This window comes from Pteropus medius, unplaced genomic scaffold, assembly GCF_902729225.1.
Source record: "Pteropus medius unplaced genomic scaffold, Ma_sr-lr_union100, whole genome shotgun sequence".
NCBI classification, from domain to species: Eukaryota; Metazoa; Chordata; class Mammalia; order Chiroptera; family Pteropodidae; genus Pteropus; species Pteropus medius.
The window spans coordinates 299,808-319,134 of record NW_024341895.1 but is presented as its reverse complement, the minus strand read 5'-3'; the positions used below and the strand labels follow the sequence as shown (position 1 = coordinate 319,134).

The 19,327-nt window shown below is 38.6% G+C and overlaps 1 protein-coding gene across 12 annotated transcripts in view; it reads left to right on the top strand.

Annotated features, from left to right (window-relative positions):
- HNRNPM (heterogeneous nuclear ribonucleoprotein M) overlaps positions 1–19,327 on the top strand; it is a 37,740-nt gene that overhangs the window by 805 nt on the left and 17,608 nt on the right. For 7 of the 12 annotated variants that reach the window (XM_039857523.1, XM_039857542.1, XM_039857525.1 and 4 more), the window contains exons 2-8: positions 7,628–7,797; positions 15,121–15,173; positions 16,079–16,086; positions 16,172–16,265; positions 17,346–17,537; positions 18,209–18,362; positions 19,196–19,245. In XM_039857523.1, the coding sequence (XP_039713457.1) occupies positions 7,628–7,797; positions 15,121–15,173; positions 16,079–16,086; positions 16,172–16,265; positions 17,346–17,537; positions 18,209–18,362; positions 19,196–19,245 (721 nt within the window). The remainder of the gene's footprint in view (positions 1–7,627; positions 7,798–15,120; positions 15,174–16,078; positions 16,087–16,171; positions 16,266–17,345; positions 17,538–18,208; positions 18,363–19,195; positions 19,246–19,327) is intronic. The other 5 variants (XM_039857569.1, XM_039857587.1, XM_039857593.1 and 2 more) reach the window with 2 other exon arrangements.

The window sequence follows — 19,327 nt, the reverse complement described above, 5'->3', positions numbered from 1 at the left end:
GGAAGTGCGCGCAAAGGGTTTAGCGCGTGGTCGGCCCGGGCAAACGGTAGCGGAGGCGGGTAGGTGTCCGCAGGGACCGCGAGGCCGGCTGAGGGCGCCTCCTTTTTCCCTCCCCAGCTCTGGCGCGCGCCGCTTCCCTCTCCCTCCCCGCGAGAGGTTCGTGGGTCGGAACTGCCCCTCGCCCCACGCTCCTGGCCCTGGCTCAAGTCCCTGGCCGCATCCCTCACTTCCTCCTCAGGTGCGCAGTAGGTATTTATGAAGAGATCGGGACTTCTGCTTCGTGTTCACCCTTAGAAATACGTTCTAGGGGAAGATTTTCCATCATTCGGGTGGCCACCGACTTCTAAACTCCGTCACCTTTCGAGTCCTGCTTGGGGCTCTGTCTCGGGTCCTTGGTTTTAAAAATTTCCTTAAAGTATCCTCTTGTGTTCCCGTGAAGCTCACTCATTTTGTTTACAGTCATCTAAAAAAAGACGTTTTGACTCCCGACGTGCAACAGTGGAGGGAGTGGAGGAGGAAGAAGGCTGGGCAAACATTTGATTTCCTACAAGTTCTAAAAAATTTTCTGGTAACATATAATATAAAATTTGCAATTTTAACCATTTTAAGTGTACAGTTAAGTGTCATTAAGGGCAGTCACAGAGTTGTGCAACCATCACCTCTATTTATGTGTAGAACTTTTTCATCGCCCCAAATTACCAATAACTTCACACTCTCCCCCACTTCCCAGCTCCCTGTTACCGCAATTACACATTCTTTTATGATTGTAAAATTTGCCTTTCCACAAATTTTTAATGTACATAAACAGTTTGTGAGGATTAAAAGCAAATGTAGTTAAAGTGCTTCGTGTTAATGAACAGCCACTAAATACTAGCTATGTTGTTAAACTTTCCTTAGGTGGGGAGGAACAAAATACCTTGGTTACTAGACCTTGGAAATCAGGAGAAAGGCATTCTGGATATATTCTCAACACTTCACTATTGAAAACTCTGGAAAGGAATGTTTTCGTTTTAGACGTTTTTCTTCATCTGTCTAGGCGGAGCCTAGTTCGAGGGCCATATTTGGAGGCCTTTGAGATACATTTATTTCCTGTATTTTTTCTTTCAAAGCAGTTACTACAGGATGGAGTGCTTCTAGAACTGCTAGGTGAGAAGTTGAATTAGTGAGGGATTATATAGTGTTTGGTGTACTTCAAATTACCCATTTTCCACTTTTTCAAATAGTTCATTTTTCAAATAGTCATTTTGTGACTGATTCATTTGACAAACATAACATGTGGACTATTAAAAATAAAAGTTTATATTTAGTATAGATTACTGGAGAGTTAATGTTAACTCTGTTTTGCAACTGAGAAAATATTTTTAAACAGTTGAGAAAATTCGGGTTAAGGAACTGACCCAGAGAGTCTAGGGAAGGCCATCTTGACTCTAAGGCCCTTCTACAACACTACCCTGGTAACCAACCACTCACTAAACACAGTCATTTGAAGTGTATTATTTAAATCAGATTCTCTGTGCTTTGCAATGATTTGAGTGCCCTTTTTTTCCCTTTGGTCGATGTACTTTAAAAAATGAAGAATTTTTGAGGCACATTAGATCGTGAACTCAGGATTAGAATAGGGTGCTCTGGATTGTTTAAATGCATGCAGCCAGTTCTTTGCTTTCACTTGCTCTTTGATTTTACTCATGGTTAGGCAGAGAGTTACTAGTCTGCAAAAATAAGCTTGTTTGTTTTCAGGGAACTCAGGTGGGTTCTCCCGTTATCATGTTTTGAGTTAAGTGCTGAATTGTTCCTCTGTAGTCTATAATGAGTATAATGCCTGGGTTTACTCAGCCACTGCCCTGGTGAGCTTCTTTTGAAGCCTAATTGGTATATGCAATAGTAGAAGGCTAGGAGTGCATCAGTCCCCTTTCCTACTGCCCTTAAGAAAATTATTGGTAGGAAAATTTATCACATCCACAGTCACTATGTGCCAAGTCTCTTGAAACCTTGTAAGTATGCATAGTATCCTTAACACTGGTGAAGGAACTGAGGCCCAGTAAAAGATGGTTATGTTGGGGTTTGGGCCTTGATGTGGGACCTTACCTCTCAGTCACCCTTAGTACTGCTCCCTTAAGTGTTGAGCTTAACATTTACCAAGCTGCTTTTTGTTAGGCTGTTTGTTTATTCTAACAGCATCCCTGTGAGCTACCATGGACACAGGTTATGCTGATTTTGCTGGTAAGAACCTGAGAGGAAAAGAGCTTGAATCATGTGAGTAAAGTGGTAGACCTGGAGCTTGAATAGTGCTATGAATAGTGAGTGCTCTCAGCAACTGAAATGCATAGAGGACCTCAGGATTGAAAAGATGTTTGTAAAACATTGTTTTATATAAGGGATAGTTCTCAAGGGGATTGGAGGCAGGGAGTCTTTTTCCTCAGGAGATGTGTTCAGGATTTCAGGGTATTGGGGTACCATTTTAAACTACACTCTTGATTGAAAAACTCTGAAAATAATGAGAGTATTACACATGGAAATGCCATGGAGGCATAAAAGAGCGTAAGAATTTACACAGTGAATGTAGCAATCCTTTGTGGACTGGGCACTCTTTTTTTTTCATCATGGTCTTTTTAAAAAAATTTATTTGTGATCTTTATAGTATAATTCTAGAGTGGTGGAGCACTCACATGATAAATGTTCAGTTTTCAAAGAATGAAGTCAGCGAAACAATTTCAAGGCCATATATTTTTTCAATTTTATTAGACAGTTATTTATAATTTTCCAAACAAATGTTCTAGCAATATAGACATACTTTTAGTAGTTATTTAAAATGGAAGTGTGTCAACATTGATTATTAAACTTTGCATGATTTAATGCCACATTTATGTTCGTTTTTAAGGATCCATATATTTTAAAATGCATTTTCACAGTTTTTATTTTTATATATAGAAAAGAGGCAAATGTACCTAACACATTTTTGCGGGGAGAGGTCACTTGGTTTTTTAAAATTTTAATTTGTTTCAAGTATACAGTACATTGATTAGACATTTATGTAGTTTATAAAACGATCCCCCTAATTGCTTCTTCTCTCCTCTGGTTTTCTACCTAGCCAGTATATTAATGCTAATTACATTCCCTATGCCTTGTTCCCCATCCCCATGACCATTTATCAATTACTAATCTGTACTTTAACCTTTCACCCCATTCTCCCAGCTCCCCTCCCCTCTGTCCGTCACCAGATTGTCCACTATATTTGTGAGTCTGTTTTTGATTAGTTCGTTCTTTTTGTTCCGTAGAGTCTGTATATAAGTGAAATCATATGGTATTTATCTTTCTCTGTTTGACTTATTTCACTCAGCATAATAACTTCTGGGTCCATCCATGTGGTTGCAAATGGTAGTATTTCATTTTTTTAATGGCTGAATAATATTTCATTGTATATATGAACCATAACTTATTTATCCATTTGTCTGTTAATAGGCATTTAGGTTACTTCCATATCTTGGCTATTGTAAATTGTGCTGCCATGAATATTGGGGTGCATAGATCTTTACGAATTATTGTTTCGGTTTTCTTTGGATAAATACCCAAAAGTGCAATTGCTGGGTCAAAAGGAAGATCCATTTTTAATTTTTTGAGAAACCTCCAGACAGAGCCATATTAAACATTATCTTTTTTAATGACTTGGAAGATATTTTAGTCTTGTCTTTATTGACGTATTATGAAATAAGTTGATAGAATGTCAGAAAACGTTTTAGTTATATTGGTTCTGTTCAGAACTTAAGGTGAATGATTGGGTATCAGAATTATTGGCAATTGAGAGCCGTTTAGCAAGGAAAGTAGTGATTGGTAAGACATTTAGCTGGCCTAGGTAGATTACTTACTGTGGCTTCACATTAAGGTTTTTTGAAAGATTATAAATCTATATATGTTGGAGTTACAAGTCAAGTTATTGGGATTTGAAATTTGACAAACATGAGAAGAAACTTTAAAAATCTGTTGCACAATAAACTGCAGTTGTTGGAAATGTACAATTTGGTAAGCCTCAGTATATGAAACTCAATAAATGAGGATAATAAATATATCAATAACCCCCAGAAGCTTTTTCTCACACTTCTATAATCCTGAGTCCTCCTTTCCCCCACACTTAGTCAACTCTGGGTCTGCTTGCCGCTAGTATGTGTCAGTGGCTCTCAACCAGATGGTTTCTTCCCTCCAGGGGACATTTGGAAGTGTCTTGGAGACATTTTTGATCTTCACCTTCAAGATGGGGTTGCTACTGGCATCTCTTGGGTAGAGGTCAGAGATGCTGCTAAAGAGCCAGTAGTGCACAGGGCAGCCCCCACAACAAAGGATTATCTAGCCCAAGATGTCAGTAGTGCTGAGGTTGAGAAACCCTGCTATAGATTAGTTTGTCAGATTAGATTTTCTCAAATACAGAGTTTTATATGATGGAATCATACCATATATTTTTTTTTTTGGTCTAGTTTTTTTTTTTTTGAGTATAATTATTTTGAGATTCATCTATGTTGTGTGTAGTTCATTACTTTTTGTTGTGTAGTATTTCAGTGTATGGATATACTGTAGTTTCTTTATTCATTTACTTGTTAGATGTTTAGATTTCCTGTTTTGAGATTACAAATAATGTTGTGAGTATTCAGGTACAGGTTTTTGTATGGATATATGCTTTATTTTCTTTTGGGTAAATATCTAGCTATGGATTGGGTCATATGATGTGTTTAACTTAACATGTCTAATGTCTATACTATTTTAATTTGTGCTATTTATTGTTATGAAATTATAACCTACTTATAAAAATGTACTTTTAAAAGGCTTTCAGAGTTAAGTGTTAACAAATATTTTAGGGCTTGAGAAGACTATTAACCTAATTTTACCCTGAAGATGGAGAAAATTGGATTAGAGATTTAAAAAAATGGACTTTTCAGGACGCCCCTCTTAAACTATCACATCATTTGTACTTGAATATGTGTCTTGAGCGAGATTTCCTTGAGGATGGTTCTCTCTAATTCTGTTAAGAATAGAGTTTGTGGTGGTCATTAGATTTAAGAAAAGGTGAGTTTTTTTAAGAAGCTGGAAGTGACAAGAGTTCTAATGCCTTTTACTTATGAGGAACCCAAACTTCTCAGAGTGAGGAAATGATTAGCCAGAGAAGGATTTAGGTACAGTAGTGCTGTGCTCACATCTTGGGTATGATCCATATGAGCTGCTTTCTGGATGGTGAGCCATGCATGTGATGTGGATTAACCCCAAACCAAATACCCAGCTTCAGTGGTTAGATTGAGTAGTTTATTCTTAGCCCTAATAATGCATGGGTAGAATATGGCCTAGATATTTTGTTACCTGGCTATACTTAGTTATTTATATATTTTGTAACTAATATGTGAGCTGACTGGTCTGAAAACAGACTGAAATTTATTGCTGTGTCATGGAGACCCTGTGTCAATGTTTTTTCAATATAAATCAGGTTATTTGGGTTTCTAAAGGAAGTAGTTATAGAAAATACATTTTTACCCCCAGACCCTCTCTATAGGTCCATGAAATGTAGATTAGATCTACATTATAGGAATTTTTACTAACAATTTCCTTCTCATCTGCCAAGAGTTAGCAATTGGCAAATATGCTTTGTTTGGCAGATTTTGGTGCAGTATTTTTGTGCAGGATTTTCATGTGGTTTAGCTATTTGGTCTGTGTGGCATTTGAGAGTTCCCTCAGATCTATTTGTGGTGTGCAGCCAACCAGAGGAGGGTCTGTTGTGAACTTGGGTAGACATCGAGTCAAGAGTTTAGGAATCCGAGGACTCAAGTGATGGCCGTACCCCCCAAGTCTGCCAGCTTATGTGAAGGAACTCTATTGCATGTGGGTATAGTTCAGATCGTGGAGGAAGCTCTTTTCTTAGTTTTGCCTAGGATACCTTCACTGAGTTACCACTTGGCACCCTTGTGTTTGGATAGGAGGGACCAGTAAAAAAAAAAAACAACTTTAGGGACTACAAAAAGTTGCTAAGTTTAACATTTTTCCAGGTAAGTACACCAAAAGAAAGTCTTCCAGCTACCAGCTGGTGTTTTAACACTACTCCCTCACACAAGGAAGACTCCTAGAATAAAGACCTTTATTTAATTAAATAAAGGTAGTTTTGTAAATCAATACCATAGTCCGTCTTAGCTTTTTTGTTTTTCCATTTGTGACACCGATCACAAACCCTCTGCTGGAATCCTGATTGGGAAGTTGCAGGATTCTCATTGGTGGGAAGAATAGGGCTCTGGAAGCACAAAGTGCAGGACTCCATGTTCTGAGAGGAGGGACTTCAGTGGCTGCCGGCTTCCCAGTTGTTCCTGGTCAGCGCTTATAGGTTATTTCCCTGTGGTCAGAGGGGGCTGGACTTAACCAGACAGCTCAGGGAACAGGCTCACTTGGCCAGTGCGTGGGTGCTGCCCTTGCTGTGTACACATTGGCCGATTGGCCCCGGGCTACAGCCTAGGTTTCTAGCCTGATGTCTGATTCTGTGCTTTCAAAGTTTGTGTTTCTTGTTAAGCTTTTTTCTTGTCCCAGTCTAAGTCGAATTTGTCTATAGAACTTAGAAATGAAATGTTACTGTATGGAAGCATCTAACACCAAAGTAAAACGCATTGCAAGAAAGGCCATACCAATAAAGTATCCACCTTTCTTTGCCAAAGGTGGGGTCATTTGCTTGCCAGGCTTGCTCAGAATTGAGTTTTTCCCTGCTTCAAAGTTAGTAGGGTTATATGAAGAATGGTTTATTTCCTTTAAAAATTTTTTTATTGTAAAATATATGTTGAGTTGCCATTTAAACCATTTTAAGTACAATTTAGTGACTTTTATTACAATGTTGTGCATTATGCCACTTCTCTATTTCCAGAGCTTTTTTTTTTTTTAAAGAAAACACTCTTAAACAATAACTCTCCATTCCTCCGCCTCTCCCCCCAGCACTTGTTAACTTCTATTTTTTTCTTTGGCTTATTTCACTTAGCATAATATTTTCAAAATTCATTTGTGATATGCATGTATCGGCACTTCATTCTTGAATAATCTTGTGTATGTGTACCACATTTCGTTTATTCCACCCATCTGTTGGTGGACACTTGCGTTGTTTCCACCTTTTGGCTATTACGAGTAATATTGCTATTGGTGTACACGTACCTGAGTCTTTGCTTTCAGTTCTTTGGGAGTACATACCTAAGAATGTAATTGCTGGGTCGTATGGTAATATATTTTAACTTTTTTAGTAACTGCCAAACTTTTCTGTAGGTCCAACCATTTCTGTTCCATGAAGTCTTGTAAATCTTGTCTTTTCTTGTTACTGTCTTGTAATTAAAGCACCTCAGGCAGGACTTGGCCTCTCATTCCCATTTCTAGCCCCATAGGAGTGTGTAAAGGCCTAGGAGAGTGCTTTTTCTTGGGAATGGTTTCATGATAGTTGGGTTTAAGGACTGCATTGCTGCAACTTTCTGCTCTGTGGAACATTTTAGTTTGAATGTCTCATCAAAATCAGTATTAGTCTTGTGTTACATGTAACTGTGAAATTGTAAACCTGGCAAATCAGATATTGTCTTTCGTATTGTGCTAACATATGGATCCCTCTTTTTTTCCCCCCATCTTTCGAATTCAGTGAAGGAGAACGACCTACTCAGAATGAGAAGAGGAAGGAGAAAAACATAAAAAGAGGAGGCAATCGCTTTGAGCCATATGCCAATCCAACCAAAAGATACAGAGCCTTCATTACAAACATACCTTTTGATGTGAAATGGCAGTCACTTAAAGACCTGGTTAAAGAAAAAGGTAATGGTACTGGTGGTTGAGTAGGGTAAACAGGTTGGTGTGTCATCTTTTCTGTGGCTAATTCCTTGGTTATTTTTTGTTATTGGAAGCTGTTCGGGTAGAGCATGTGTTCTGTCCAAGCTTGAGAGTTAAGCCCCCAACCTACCCTACTTTTTTTTGTGTTCATGCACCTGTGTGTCAAAAAGAGTGGTTTTGTATGGTCCCCTGGCCTACAAATGATTTTACTGGCTTAATATGGTTAATACGGCTTCAGTTAAGCTTGAAGGGAGCCTCTTTGTGTTAAGGACATTTAAAAATTTTTTCATATTAGGTGAGAGAGGTTTTTTCTTTTCTCTCGCTCTTTTTTATCTTTTTAATTCTGGCGGGAAGGTAGTTTGTTTAAATTTTGTGGATGTCTTCCTGGGATCAAAATTTGGTAGCTGGAACTTGTGCTGCTGAGATTCCAAATTATAAAACATTAGCTTGTGTTTAAACTGTTAGGCTTTTCTCCTCTGGGGAAAAGCACTTAGATTGGCAATTGGAGAGCTCAAACTAAGGTAACTTGCTGTGTATTGCGGTGCCTTCAGGCGCACATTAGTCACAGCCCAGGTGTCCAAATTCAGGCCTAGGGCAGGGGAAGCAACTGAAGCTCTGCTGCCACCAGGAGGTCCGGGGAGGTTGGTCACCCCCATGGTCCTCTGCCTCGCCCCCCCCTCTGTGAACACCAGGTGTGTCCTCTCTTTTCATACTCTTGTTCTGCTTCTGTCTTCCTTCCTTTCCTGATTCTTGGCCCTGCTGGTGGCACTCAGGGCTAAAGAGATTGCTCAGCCCTGGTTCAGACAAAACTATTGACAGAGAACAATTTGTCTTGAGGTCTCCCCTCACCCCCAATTCCAAGGGAAACCTAGACTCAAATCCTTAAATGAAGTCGTTTTGAAGGACTGAAAGGTATTGGTTTTCTGGAGCATTCATAATGAAAAGAGATTTGAGTTTGATTTGTCAAATGATTAACATTTCAGTGACAGACAGATGCCACGTGGATAGGCCATTTTGGTATGTGTACTGGTGCTCCCAGCATTGGGTTTTGAAAATATGAATGGCCCACTGCCATCATTGTCCCATCACTTGATTCGACCATGACATACATGCCAGAAGCACTAGGCACCGTGAATCTCTCTGTACAGTTAATGTATGCTGCTCCCATGTAGTATTTCTCCAGATAACACGGATGGAAAAACGTTCTGGTGTGAGATTTGTTTTCCTGGCTTGATCAGCCAAATCATTCCTGCCAATGCTCTTAGGGCAAGAGTGAAGTTTCTTCTTTTTGTCTGAAGGGCGTGTCATGTGGCATCCCAGATGCAGTGTTCTTGGTTTTTGGGACTGCTGCTTCAATACAAGCTTAGAATTTCTGTACAGTACAGTTGGGTCTTATTCGAATTAGTTTTGGAATAACCCCCAAATTTGTGTTCTCGTGATTTGGTTGAACCACTGAATCGATACTTCCATTGATAATAAGGTATAGTAGTTCCAAGAACCAGGAATGTGGCTTTGAAAATGCAACTGTTAGAATTTTGTAAGAGATTGCAGGCCAAATTATTTTTTTCATTTTTAGGAGTGTGTGAACCAGTTTTGGGACATGATGGATAAAATAGGTGACATTTTTACTGCTTTACCATTCAGTAATTCAGTTTTGGAAGCCTTAAAGCTGGTAGCAGCAGCAGCCATGGCGTTTCTGGATGTAGAAGCAGTTCACCTCAATTTCCTATTTTGCACTGTATTAAGTGTGGAGCCAGCCTGGTGGTTTATTCGGATACTTCCAAACTGGTTCTCATATTCCCCTGGCATACTGCTATGAATGCCCTGGCTCAGCCCTTTCAGTGTATTTTTGGTGGTGTAATTTAGAATTACAGGTGTGCAGTAAATCAGTTATTTTTAACAAACCTCAAAATGTTCTTGTTTAGAGCTCCCTCGTACATTAATTACTTTGCTGCTTAATTAAATTAATAGCCTATTGGATAGTAGATAAAAGGATTCCTAAGAGAAAGGTAATCATTTTTACAGTAATGCTTATATTCACTACAGCATGCCACCCTGATCTCCTTTGATCTTGGAAGCTAAGCAGGTTTGGGCCTGGTTAGTACTTAGATAGACCACCTTGGAATACCAGGTGCTGTAGGCATTTAAAAAAAAAAAATGCTTATATTCAGTATTTGAAGTTTAAAGAAATTTACTGTTTACATGAGTCTTTAAGAAATATTATTCTTTTCATTGTGAGGTTTTCAAGATATATTTTTATTCACGTCTTGGTATACCAAGAATAGGTTTAATGGTTATTTGAAATCTGAAATATTTACTTGAAATCTGTTGCAAATAAGTTTTGTTTTTTGAATTCTTGTTATATGCAGGGAAAAATTGCATATATAAGCACTTACATGCTAAAAGTTTGAGTCTCAAGATAATCTCTAGAGTGGACAAAGAAGAGATTTGAGCTGTCATAATCCAACCATTCTTTATCAGATTGCATTTTAAGAGTTAATCTCCAATGAAATCGTCCTGTTTCAGAAAAGTAGTGGAGCTAGAATTAGTTGTCTTCACCTTAAAAATCTGAAAATGTTTTGTCATTGCAGCACTAATTGTTGCCTCTCAGAATTAAAGTAGTAGCTTTGAGATGGCAAGATGGCAGCTTTTCTAAGGCTAATCTTAATCATGCCTGAGATTGCCTTACTTGCCCTATCTTTTCCTCCTCCTCGGATACCAAGTGTATATTTATAGTCTCCATCTTTAATTTTAGCATTAAACAGCATTCTGGGAGATCCTACTATCTATGTTAAGGAGAACTGGTCATTTTTCCCCTAGATGGGATCCCAAAGCTTGTTTGGTGCCCAGCTTTTTGGTGGCACTTTCTGGAAATCTGCACTGATGATTTTAAAGAGAAACAATGCATTGAGAGCTTTGTTGTGGTCTGAGGCAGGCTGCTTTTTTACTCCCCCCCAAACCTCCATCATATCAGTTAGGGACCTGGATTAGTTTTCACAGCCCTTAAATCGTTTTCACAGCCCTTAGAGTTGATTGCTGTCTTTCCTTGAGTTTTCCCCTTCCTGCTCCAAGTGTCCCAGTGGAACAAGGGAAAGGTTTCTATTGTCTTTCCTTTTGAATGTGTTTATTTTTTAATGGAGGTATTACATGGAATGAATGGCTTCTCTGAACACCCAACTATTGCTGGATTGGAAAAAAAAAATCGAGAGTAAGTGTAATATGAAATTTGGAGATTGCCAAACCATGTTTGAAAGCGACTTAACAGTCTCACCGCTGCCTAATTTTCATTACTTAACTATTGAGATACACATCTTAAAGAGTTTGTCCATAAGGACTGGGAGAAAAAGTAAGATTTCTGTGAGCAGAACGTGATTGGGGCGGGGGGGGGGCGTTTGAACCCTAGTTCTGTGTTACATTCCTGAGAAGACCTGTGTGGATGACGAAAGCTGGGCAGGGGGCTTATTGTCCTTCTGGCCGCCTAACCAGGGAGCCCGCAGCATCGAGGTGGGGGCAGCTGCAACCAAGGCAGGGCTGAGCTGCACAGCAGTGAGTAAACACCGAGCAGTTTGTGGAAAAAGGGGAGGTCAGTGAGTAGTTTACTCTCTCATCAATCCCAAGTTTAGCAGCAGTCAATTTAACTTGTGTAAGCAAAGTGCTTTAAGCACTTAATAATCTTTTTTTTTTTTTTTAATGCATCACTTTTAAGTAAATTTCAAATTTCCACTGACAGAAAACCAAGGCTCAGAAGGCACTGATAGTCCAGTAGAAAATCTCCAGTGATTCTGGGAGATAATCTTCATTGCGCATCTGTGGAGCAGAACTTTACTTTCAATTTCAGCAAAATCCTCACCCAGTCTGTTTGGCTTCTTCAGATTTTTTCCTTTGTTTGAAATTCAGCTTGCCTTTTGAAAGGCCTGTTACACTAAAGCGTTCATGTCTGTAGGTGCTTGGGTTAAACACCAACATTGTAAGCCTGCTTGGTTTACTTGGTGGTCTTTGGTCTAGTTAGAGAAGTGGTGCTCTTTTGCTGTTGCCACAGAGTCAGCACAAATGGGTTCAATCCTTTTCTAACTTGTCCATAAATCAAGTAGTCACTGTGTAGAATAATTATTTTGCCGTGTTTTGAGTTGCCTACATATTAAACAAACTTTCCAAATTCAACTCTACATTTATTCTGTGCAGCCTTCCATTATAGCGGCTACCTTATTATGAGGTGAAAATAATAACGTGTCCTGCTTGTGAATCCTCCCCCCTTTTAAAATTATAGGCTTTTTCACATGAGTTCTCTTCAGTAAAACTTTGGCTTATGTACTCTCTCCATTTTTTTTTTTTTGTCCATTTCAGACTTGAGCTATAAATGAGAATGCAAACAAATAACTCTTTGTAGTAAAAATATATGCAGAAGTATTAAATCAGAATAGCCCCATGACTTTCTAAATTCATTTTGGGTTGCTCATCTACTTATCCTCATGTGTTCTATTCTTGAGGCAATATTTTTAATAATCCACTTAAATGGTGCTTAAAAATGATTTCTTGGAGCATTTTAAAATAAAGGTAGGTGAAAATATTGGGCATTAGATTTTTGAAAGTCTTAGTTTTTTCACGTAGATACTTTGATGTTTAAGCTGCAGTAGAGTTGGTCGCAGCAGCCTCCTCTTGGGATTCTATCCGTATTCAGAAGAGAAGAGGAGCAGCAGTTATTTTCATTGATACCTATGAATTCCATTTCTGTGACACTTGCTCCTGCCAATTTGTGAATTCAGCCTTTCAGTCCTGACCGTGATCTGGTCTGGTTGATTGGCTCTTTTAAACTTCATTTCATTGAATATGACCAGACTCTGCACCATTGGCAGATTTGCCTTCCAGGTGTTAATAGTTGTAGTAACTCTGCTAAAGAGTTCTTTAATATTTAGAACTAAAAGAGAAGTGATTGTTTAAAGGCTTCATCGTTATCTTCCTGTAGGGGAGTATAACTTAGCAACTATTGCAGATCTTATGGCACTGATTTGCCTACATCTCTGAATTGACGTGTTCTCTCAGGGTAGAGATCGGAATGTTACGAATATATAAGGAGCATGGTTATTATTGATGATCTTTGGGTCATGCTAGAACCACAATGACCGCCCAACAACGTATAGCTAACCTAAGACGATGGAGGGTTAGTTTAATGTGATTTTTTTTTGTTTGTTTGTTTTACTAAACTACCATTGGGGTGGATATTTTAAGCAAATTTTGGTGCAAGGATTGAAGTTGGGTGTGTGTCACCACTAGAAGGTAATTAATAGTGAAAAGTCCTTATTTCTAAATCTGGCTTTTTGTTAAAATGGTTATAACCATGGAAAAAAGTTTGGTTGGGACTTAACTTGGTTTCTAGGTTGCAGTGACAGCTTTTTGATGAAGTGTCTCTATGAGCACAAACTAGAAACTGTCCAGATGCAACAGTATTTGAATTTAGACAACATAGTTTCAGCTGTCCTTGAGATAGTGTGATTATTTTAAGATTATTTTTAAGATTATTAGGTAGTAGTCACAGCTCCAGGAAATAAGCTTGGGCTCTCTCTTTAATGTCTTGACACTACTTGGCATTTTCATCAAAGTGGAAACAAGGGCTCTTGGTCCTCAAATGGCTGCTGCTGTTGAACTAAATGGCTCCTAACATGGCTTCCTGAATAGCCACAACTTTTTGGAATTGCCTTACTTTTGTACGGATAAAATAAAGCCAATTTGTATGGCTGTCCCTTGCCTGTGATCATTTTTCAGTTCGTCCCACAGGAGTGCATACTCCACAAGTTAAACTGTACCAGACCTTCTTATTTCCTGTCTTCATCTCTTTGCACTGATTCTCTATCCTTCCTGTTGTGTGCAAAGTGCCAGTTGGTTAACATTTCAGGAAGGGATAAGGGATGCAAGGCTGTAGACTTAAACTTTGAACACTTGCCTTCTTACTTTCAACTGCTGTGCAAACAAATTACTAATAAATGTGACTTTCAAATTATTAAATTTAAAAATTACTTTACATTTAAATCTTTCCTTGAAATACTAATTTTAAAATCCTCATAATAATTATAATATCCTTTAAACAAAGGAGTTAAGATAGGCAGGACTTGTTGAGGCCATTAACAGGGTTATTTTTACCCATGGTACTGTTAAACCAAACTTGAAAACTGCATCAGGGAAGGCTTTACCATCATAAAAATAATCCTTAAAAAAATTTTATTATTTTTTTCTGAGAACAAAAGCCCTTTCTTGGCTTTGGAGAGCCTGTTTAGAGAATGTTTTCTCCAAGTTAACACTTTAGATTTTGTTTTCTGTTTGCCATCTTCAAGTTCAGCAGCCATTTTGGTGGTTGTCTCAATGGATTCTAACATCTGGTCTGGGCGGTCATGAATTGGCAATCCAAACCTAGAGGAAAATCTGGGGAATATTTTGAAATGCTTTGTTTTTTCCCCTTTTGGGTAGATTAGAATTATGTGAGTCTGTTTAACTGTTCAGATGCAAACTGAGCTCTAAATTTGCATTTATGTGTGTCGTGTAATGGGGAGTTGGAGAAAGCAAGAATATAAAGCAGGCCTTAATTCACCGAAGAGAATCCAGATGCTGCACTGGCACTCAGGTTTTGTGATCAGATATTCACATGTCTTATTCTGACAGTTGTGGAGCCCAGTGCTGTGTGTAGGACCAGCTAAAGAATTTGTGGGGCCCAGTGCAAAGTGAAAAAGCAGGGCCCCGTGTTTAAAAATTAGGAATTTCAAGGTGACTACAGAGCATTAAACCAAGCACGTGGCCCTCCTGAACGCAGGGCCCCATGCGACGGTACAGGCTGCACACCCATGTAGCCGCCACACTGGATGTGTGCCTTTGAGCACATACATGTACACATCCTTGATTTAGCATTTGCTCAACGTAGTGGCATTTCAGTTTGTGTGCTGTTTACCTACTTTCACCAGTAAGAGCGTATGTATCAAACTTTTCTTCCCCCAAAAAGTGAATCAGCAGACTTTCTTTCCTGTGGATTTGGATTGCCTCTAGTCATGAATGAGAGTCCAGACAGGGAAATTGATATGGAAATCTGTGGAAATAGCTTGTTTGTGGTGGGAGGAAAATCAAGGACATGTTGTTAACAAGTTTCACCTACTTTTACTGCACACCTGTAATGCCTAGTTCGGTGGTTTAGAGAATATGGAGTGTTTCTGGGCTTTCTTATAAGGCAGAGGCTCCATACAAGGTTGCTGATGATTGTTCTAAATTCCCATTGTTTTCTTGGCTTTTCTCCCTTGGTTTATGTGTCGTCTGGAAACTGATTTGTAGTTGGTGAGGTAACATACGTGGAGCTCTTAATGGACGCTGAAGGAAAGTCAAGGGTAAGTGTCTGAGAGAATTTCTTCTGTGGATTTACTACTTGAAAAATGTAACTGTATGGTGGCGTGGAATCGAATGAAATCAGGAAGGCAGTGAGTGCTCATGTTATAGTAGCTATGTTTGATTTTGCCAAACATTTGAGTGGGGTGGGAGGGGATTTGCAAAAGGGAGTCCCGCTTTTCCAAATGGCTGGCCAAAGAGCTTTTTGGTATTCTGTTTGGATGCCCAATTTGGATAACTGGGGACCAATAGCAGCATTGTCTCTTTGTTAACAGAGGAATTGGCTGTGTGTGAATTATGCATGGAATTTTAGCGGTGGTATATTAATGTAAAACGTGTGTTCTTGTCTAGAAAATGTTACTCTTGGTTGTTTGCTGAATTTGAAAGTTGTGTGAACCAAAGATTCCGAAAAGTTGCCTTTGCGCCAGTAAATTGTAAAACAAATATTTAAAATCTGAACGTTTAAAATTGGCCTAGTTTAAAGAGACAATAAAATATTGTCTGTCGTGCAATAGAATGGCTTAGAATAATCAAAAGGATGAGCTTAATTTATGGAAGGGATGGATTTAGGAGGAGTATGATAAGGACTTGATTGAGTACAGAGGGAAGCAGATCTAAAGTTTGTGTGATTTCTTGGAGAACCTGAATTTAGGTCTGCTTATTATAACTTCAACAATAGTGTAATGCTGGTAACGTGCTGGGAAAGGAGATAAAAAGGAGCCCAGTTTTCAATAAGGAAGATTAGGCAAAACACTTCTGTCAGTTTCCCCTTAGAGGAGTTGATTTTTAAAAAATTTTGTTACATAAATCATTTTTATTTTGTAACCATCACTGATATTTACTATTTTTTCTTTTCTTTTTTTCCTGTTTCTTTGCTCTTCTGATTGGTCTGTGGCTTCTATCAAAGGGATGTGCGTAAGTATTGTCTAGTTACTTATTGGCAATTGAGTCTTCTGAGTTGTAGGACTGGTTTCACTCGTTTCCTTTTGACTCTTCATAGCGTTGTTGAATTCAAGATGGAAGAGAGCATGAAAAAAGCTGCCGAAGTTCTTAACAAGCATAGTCTGAGTGGAAGACCACTGAAAGTCAAAGAAGTAAGCTCTTGAAACACTGTGGATATTATTTGTAATTGTCAAGTTGTTCTGTTTGGAGTTAGGAAAAGACAAAAATAGTCCTGGACTACATTTTACAGAGCAGGCTAACCTGTTCTTAATAAAGAGGGTCAGTCACAGGCGTCAGTAGTCACTTTTTTAGGAACTTTGAATTAGTGACTGAACACATTCTGAGCGACTGTGGCTTGCTTTCCTAACATCTGTGCTCTGTTCTTAGACCAGCCTGCCTCATGTTTCTCAGGAGCACTCAAATTGAGCCTGTGGTTTTCTGTTGGTTTTTCAAAGGGTTCTATACCTACGTTTTCATCCAGTTTGACCCCTATTCTTGACCCACCTTTTTTTTTCTTTTATATCTAATCCAAACCTTGATTACCTTCTCCCCTTCAAAGAAGAGGGAGTTTTTTTGGTTGGTTTAGTCCCTCCATGACTTATTTTTACCTATTCTACTTGGAGAAGGATTAGTATATTCAGAGCTCAGAGGAAAGCGTGGTAGGATTTAAGATCTCACGTGTGTTGAAGGTGATACAAGAAAGGGCAGAGAAGTTAACAATAGTGTCAATACCAGAGCTTCACAGACCTGTCCAGATGTCACACAGGCGTCAGATGTCTGAATAACATGAAGAACGGAGTACCTTGGTGATCTAGAACTGTGTTTTCAAACTTTTGGAAAAAATCAGTGATGGGGTTTGGAGGAATTACAGACACCATTGAACTAGTAAGATTTAACTATACCAAGCCTGCGAAGATCTTATTCCAATCTGGAAGTTCCGTGTCAACTAACAGTGTCACCCCCCACCCCTTGTTTATTTTTTATCCCCCGCCCCCCTTTTTAAATTAGTTCAGTTGAGAGCTGAATTTGATACCCTTTCTTCCTCGTTCCTTTGGCTGGGATTCTTCCTGGCCTGGTGATTTAGTTCATTTGAATTTGTTGTTATAGATTTTGAGAAATGCTTTCCAAACAACCTCTCAGAGTCTCGAGTTTGGGGAGTGTCACTTACTACGTGAGCATGGTTTTAGTTGTCACTGAGTCAGTTAAATGTAACGCTTTTGTGCTTGTTTTAGGATCCTGATGGTGAACATGCCAGGAGAGCAATGCAAAAGGTGATGGCTACGACTGGTGGGATGGGTATGGGACCAGGTGGCCCAGGAATGATTAATATCCCACCCAGTATCCTAAATAATCCTAACATCCCAAATGAGATTATCCATGCATTACAGGCTGGAAGACTTGGAAGCACGGTATTTGTAGCAAATGTAAGTAAATGAAACAGCGTCTGAAGTAGAAAATCAGAACTTTATGAAATAATCTTGTCTGTGTGTTATAAAAGCACTCATGTTTGTGAAGAAAAACTAGAGAGGGTTATGTTATTTTGCTCTGTTAAAAAAAACAGCCTTGGGGTTGGGCTCTGTTCCCTAATGATCACTGCAGTTATAAGTCACAGGCTTGACTGGTTCCATTGGGGCCGTGTTTATTGAGTTTTGCTGGTGTTTATAAAAGTGGCAGCTGAGTCTCCTTTCTTGGTGGGTTTATTTTGGTGCAGAGGAAAAAAGTGAGCAGAGATTGTATACTTGTGTCTAGGATGAAGGGTAATGCCTTTGTCGTTTGCAAAGGAAAATATTTTTAAAAGAAAGTGGGTTGGAGACGATGATGATGATCATTAGCTGGGAAACAGTTTTTTTTTTTTTTCAGTGTTCAAATATAAGCATTAATTTGAAATGTATGAGATAACTTCAGCTGTTCTTTTCAGAAAAAGAGGCAGTAAATAGCAGTTATGGCCAGGCTTCATAATCCTATTTGAAAAATTCCACTGCAGTCGATAAGTTTTTTGACATTATTTTCCAAAGCATATTGTGTTCATGTAATAAAAATGTTGTTTTTCTTAAGATGTCTACATCAAGATTTTCCTCTGCTTTCTCTTGATTAGCTGGATTATAAAGTTGGCTGGAAGAAACTGAAGGAAGTTTTTAGTATGGCTGGTGTGGTGGTCCGAGCAGACATTCTTGAGGATAAAGATGGAAAAAGTCGAGGAATAGGCACTGTTACTTTTGAACAGTCCATTGAAGCTGTACAAGCCATATGTATCCTTTTATTGGGCTTCAACTTTTGGTGAATGATTTGGCCTAAATGCCAAATTAGTAATATAGGTTTTTGTGGGGAAGTATAACTTTGTGTTTTACTATTTCTTGAGTGACTAGAAGGGAATACATTACTGTGGGATTTGAAAATTCTCTGGGATGGAATTAATTCCATCCTGTGTAGATAGAAGGGCTGGTTAGTAAATAGGCCTGTTTCCATGAGTGGTCTTTTCCAGTGTTTTCAGAGGCGTCTAGTTTGAAGGAAGATGTCTGAAGAAAGTTCCACTGAAGAGAAATTTGGTTGTCACTTCATATAAGTCTTTATATGAAGACTTATTTTTCCAGTGGATTGACATCATTCTAGAAGAAATACTTTCTGACTAGGCTGCTTACCCTGTAGTTACATCTTTGTAATCACAGTGGAGAATACCACACAAGAACACAGTCACTAAACTCAGGCGAGACTGTCACTAAGTATTATGCAGGAAACATGATACTTCAGAAATAGTAGGATACCTGGTCCATTGGACATGTACAGAAAACATGCCTGTGCTTAAGAGGATGGTTTGGCGAAAAGCATACAGTTGTATGAATGAATCTCCATACCTAAAGGAATAAACTGAGATTTACTTTTTTCCCACTTTGAGCTTTATTCATCGCTTCTTTTATGCTGACTCTGGGAACAAATAGTTGAAAGTGTAATGAGGAATCAGGATTGCTCATAAATTCACTGCTTAGAGGGACTGGTAGCAGTTGGATTATTTTTCTCTTAAAATGTATTTCTTTTCTATGTGTGTTTTTAGAATTGTAAGAAATAGCCTTAATTGTAATATCAGCTATGTTTAATGGCCAGCTGCTATTTGATAGACCAATGCACGTGAAAATGGTAAGTTAATAGGATCTCTTTCTCCAAAATATACTCAAGTCCAGGAAAAACATAGGATTTAAAAAAAAATTTTTTTTTATTT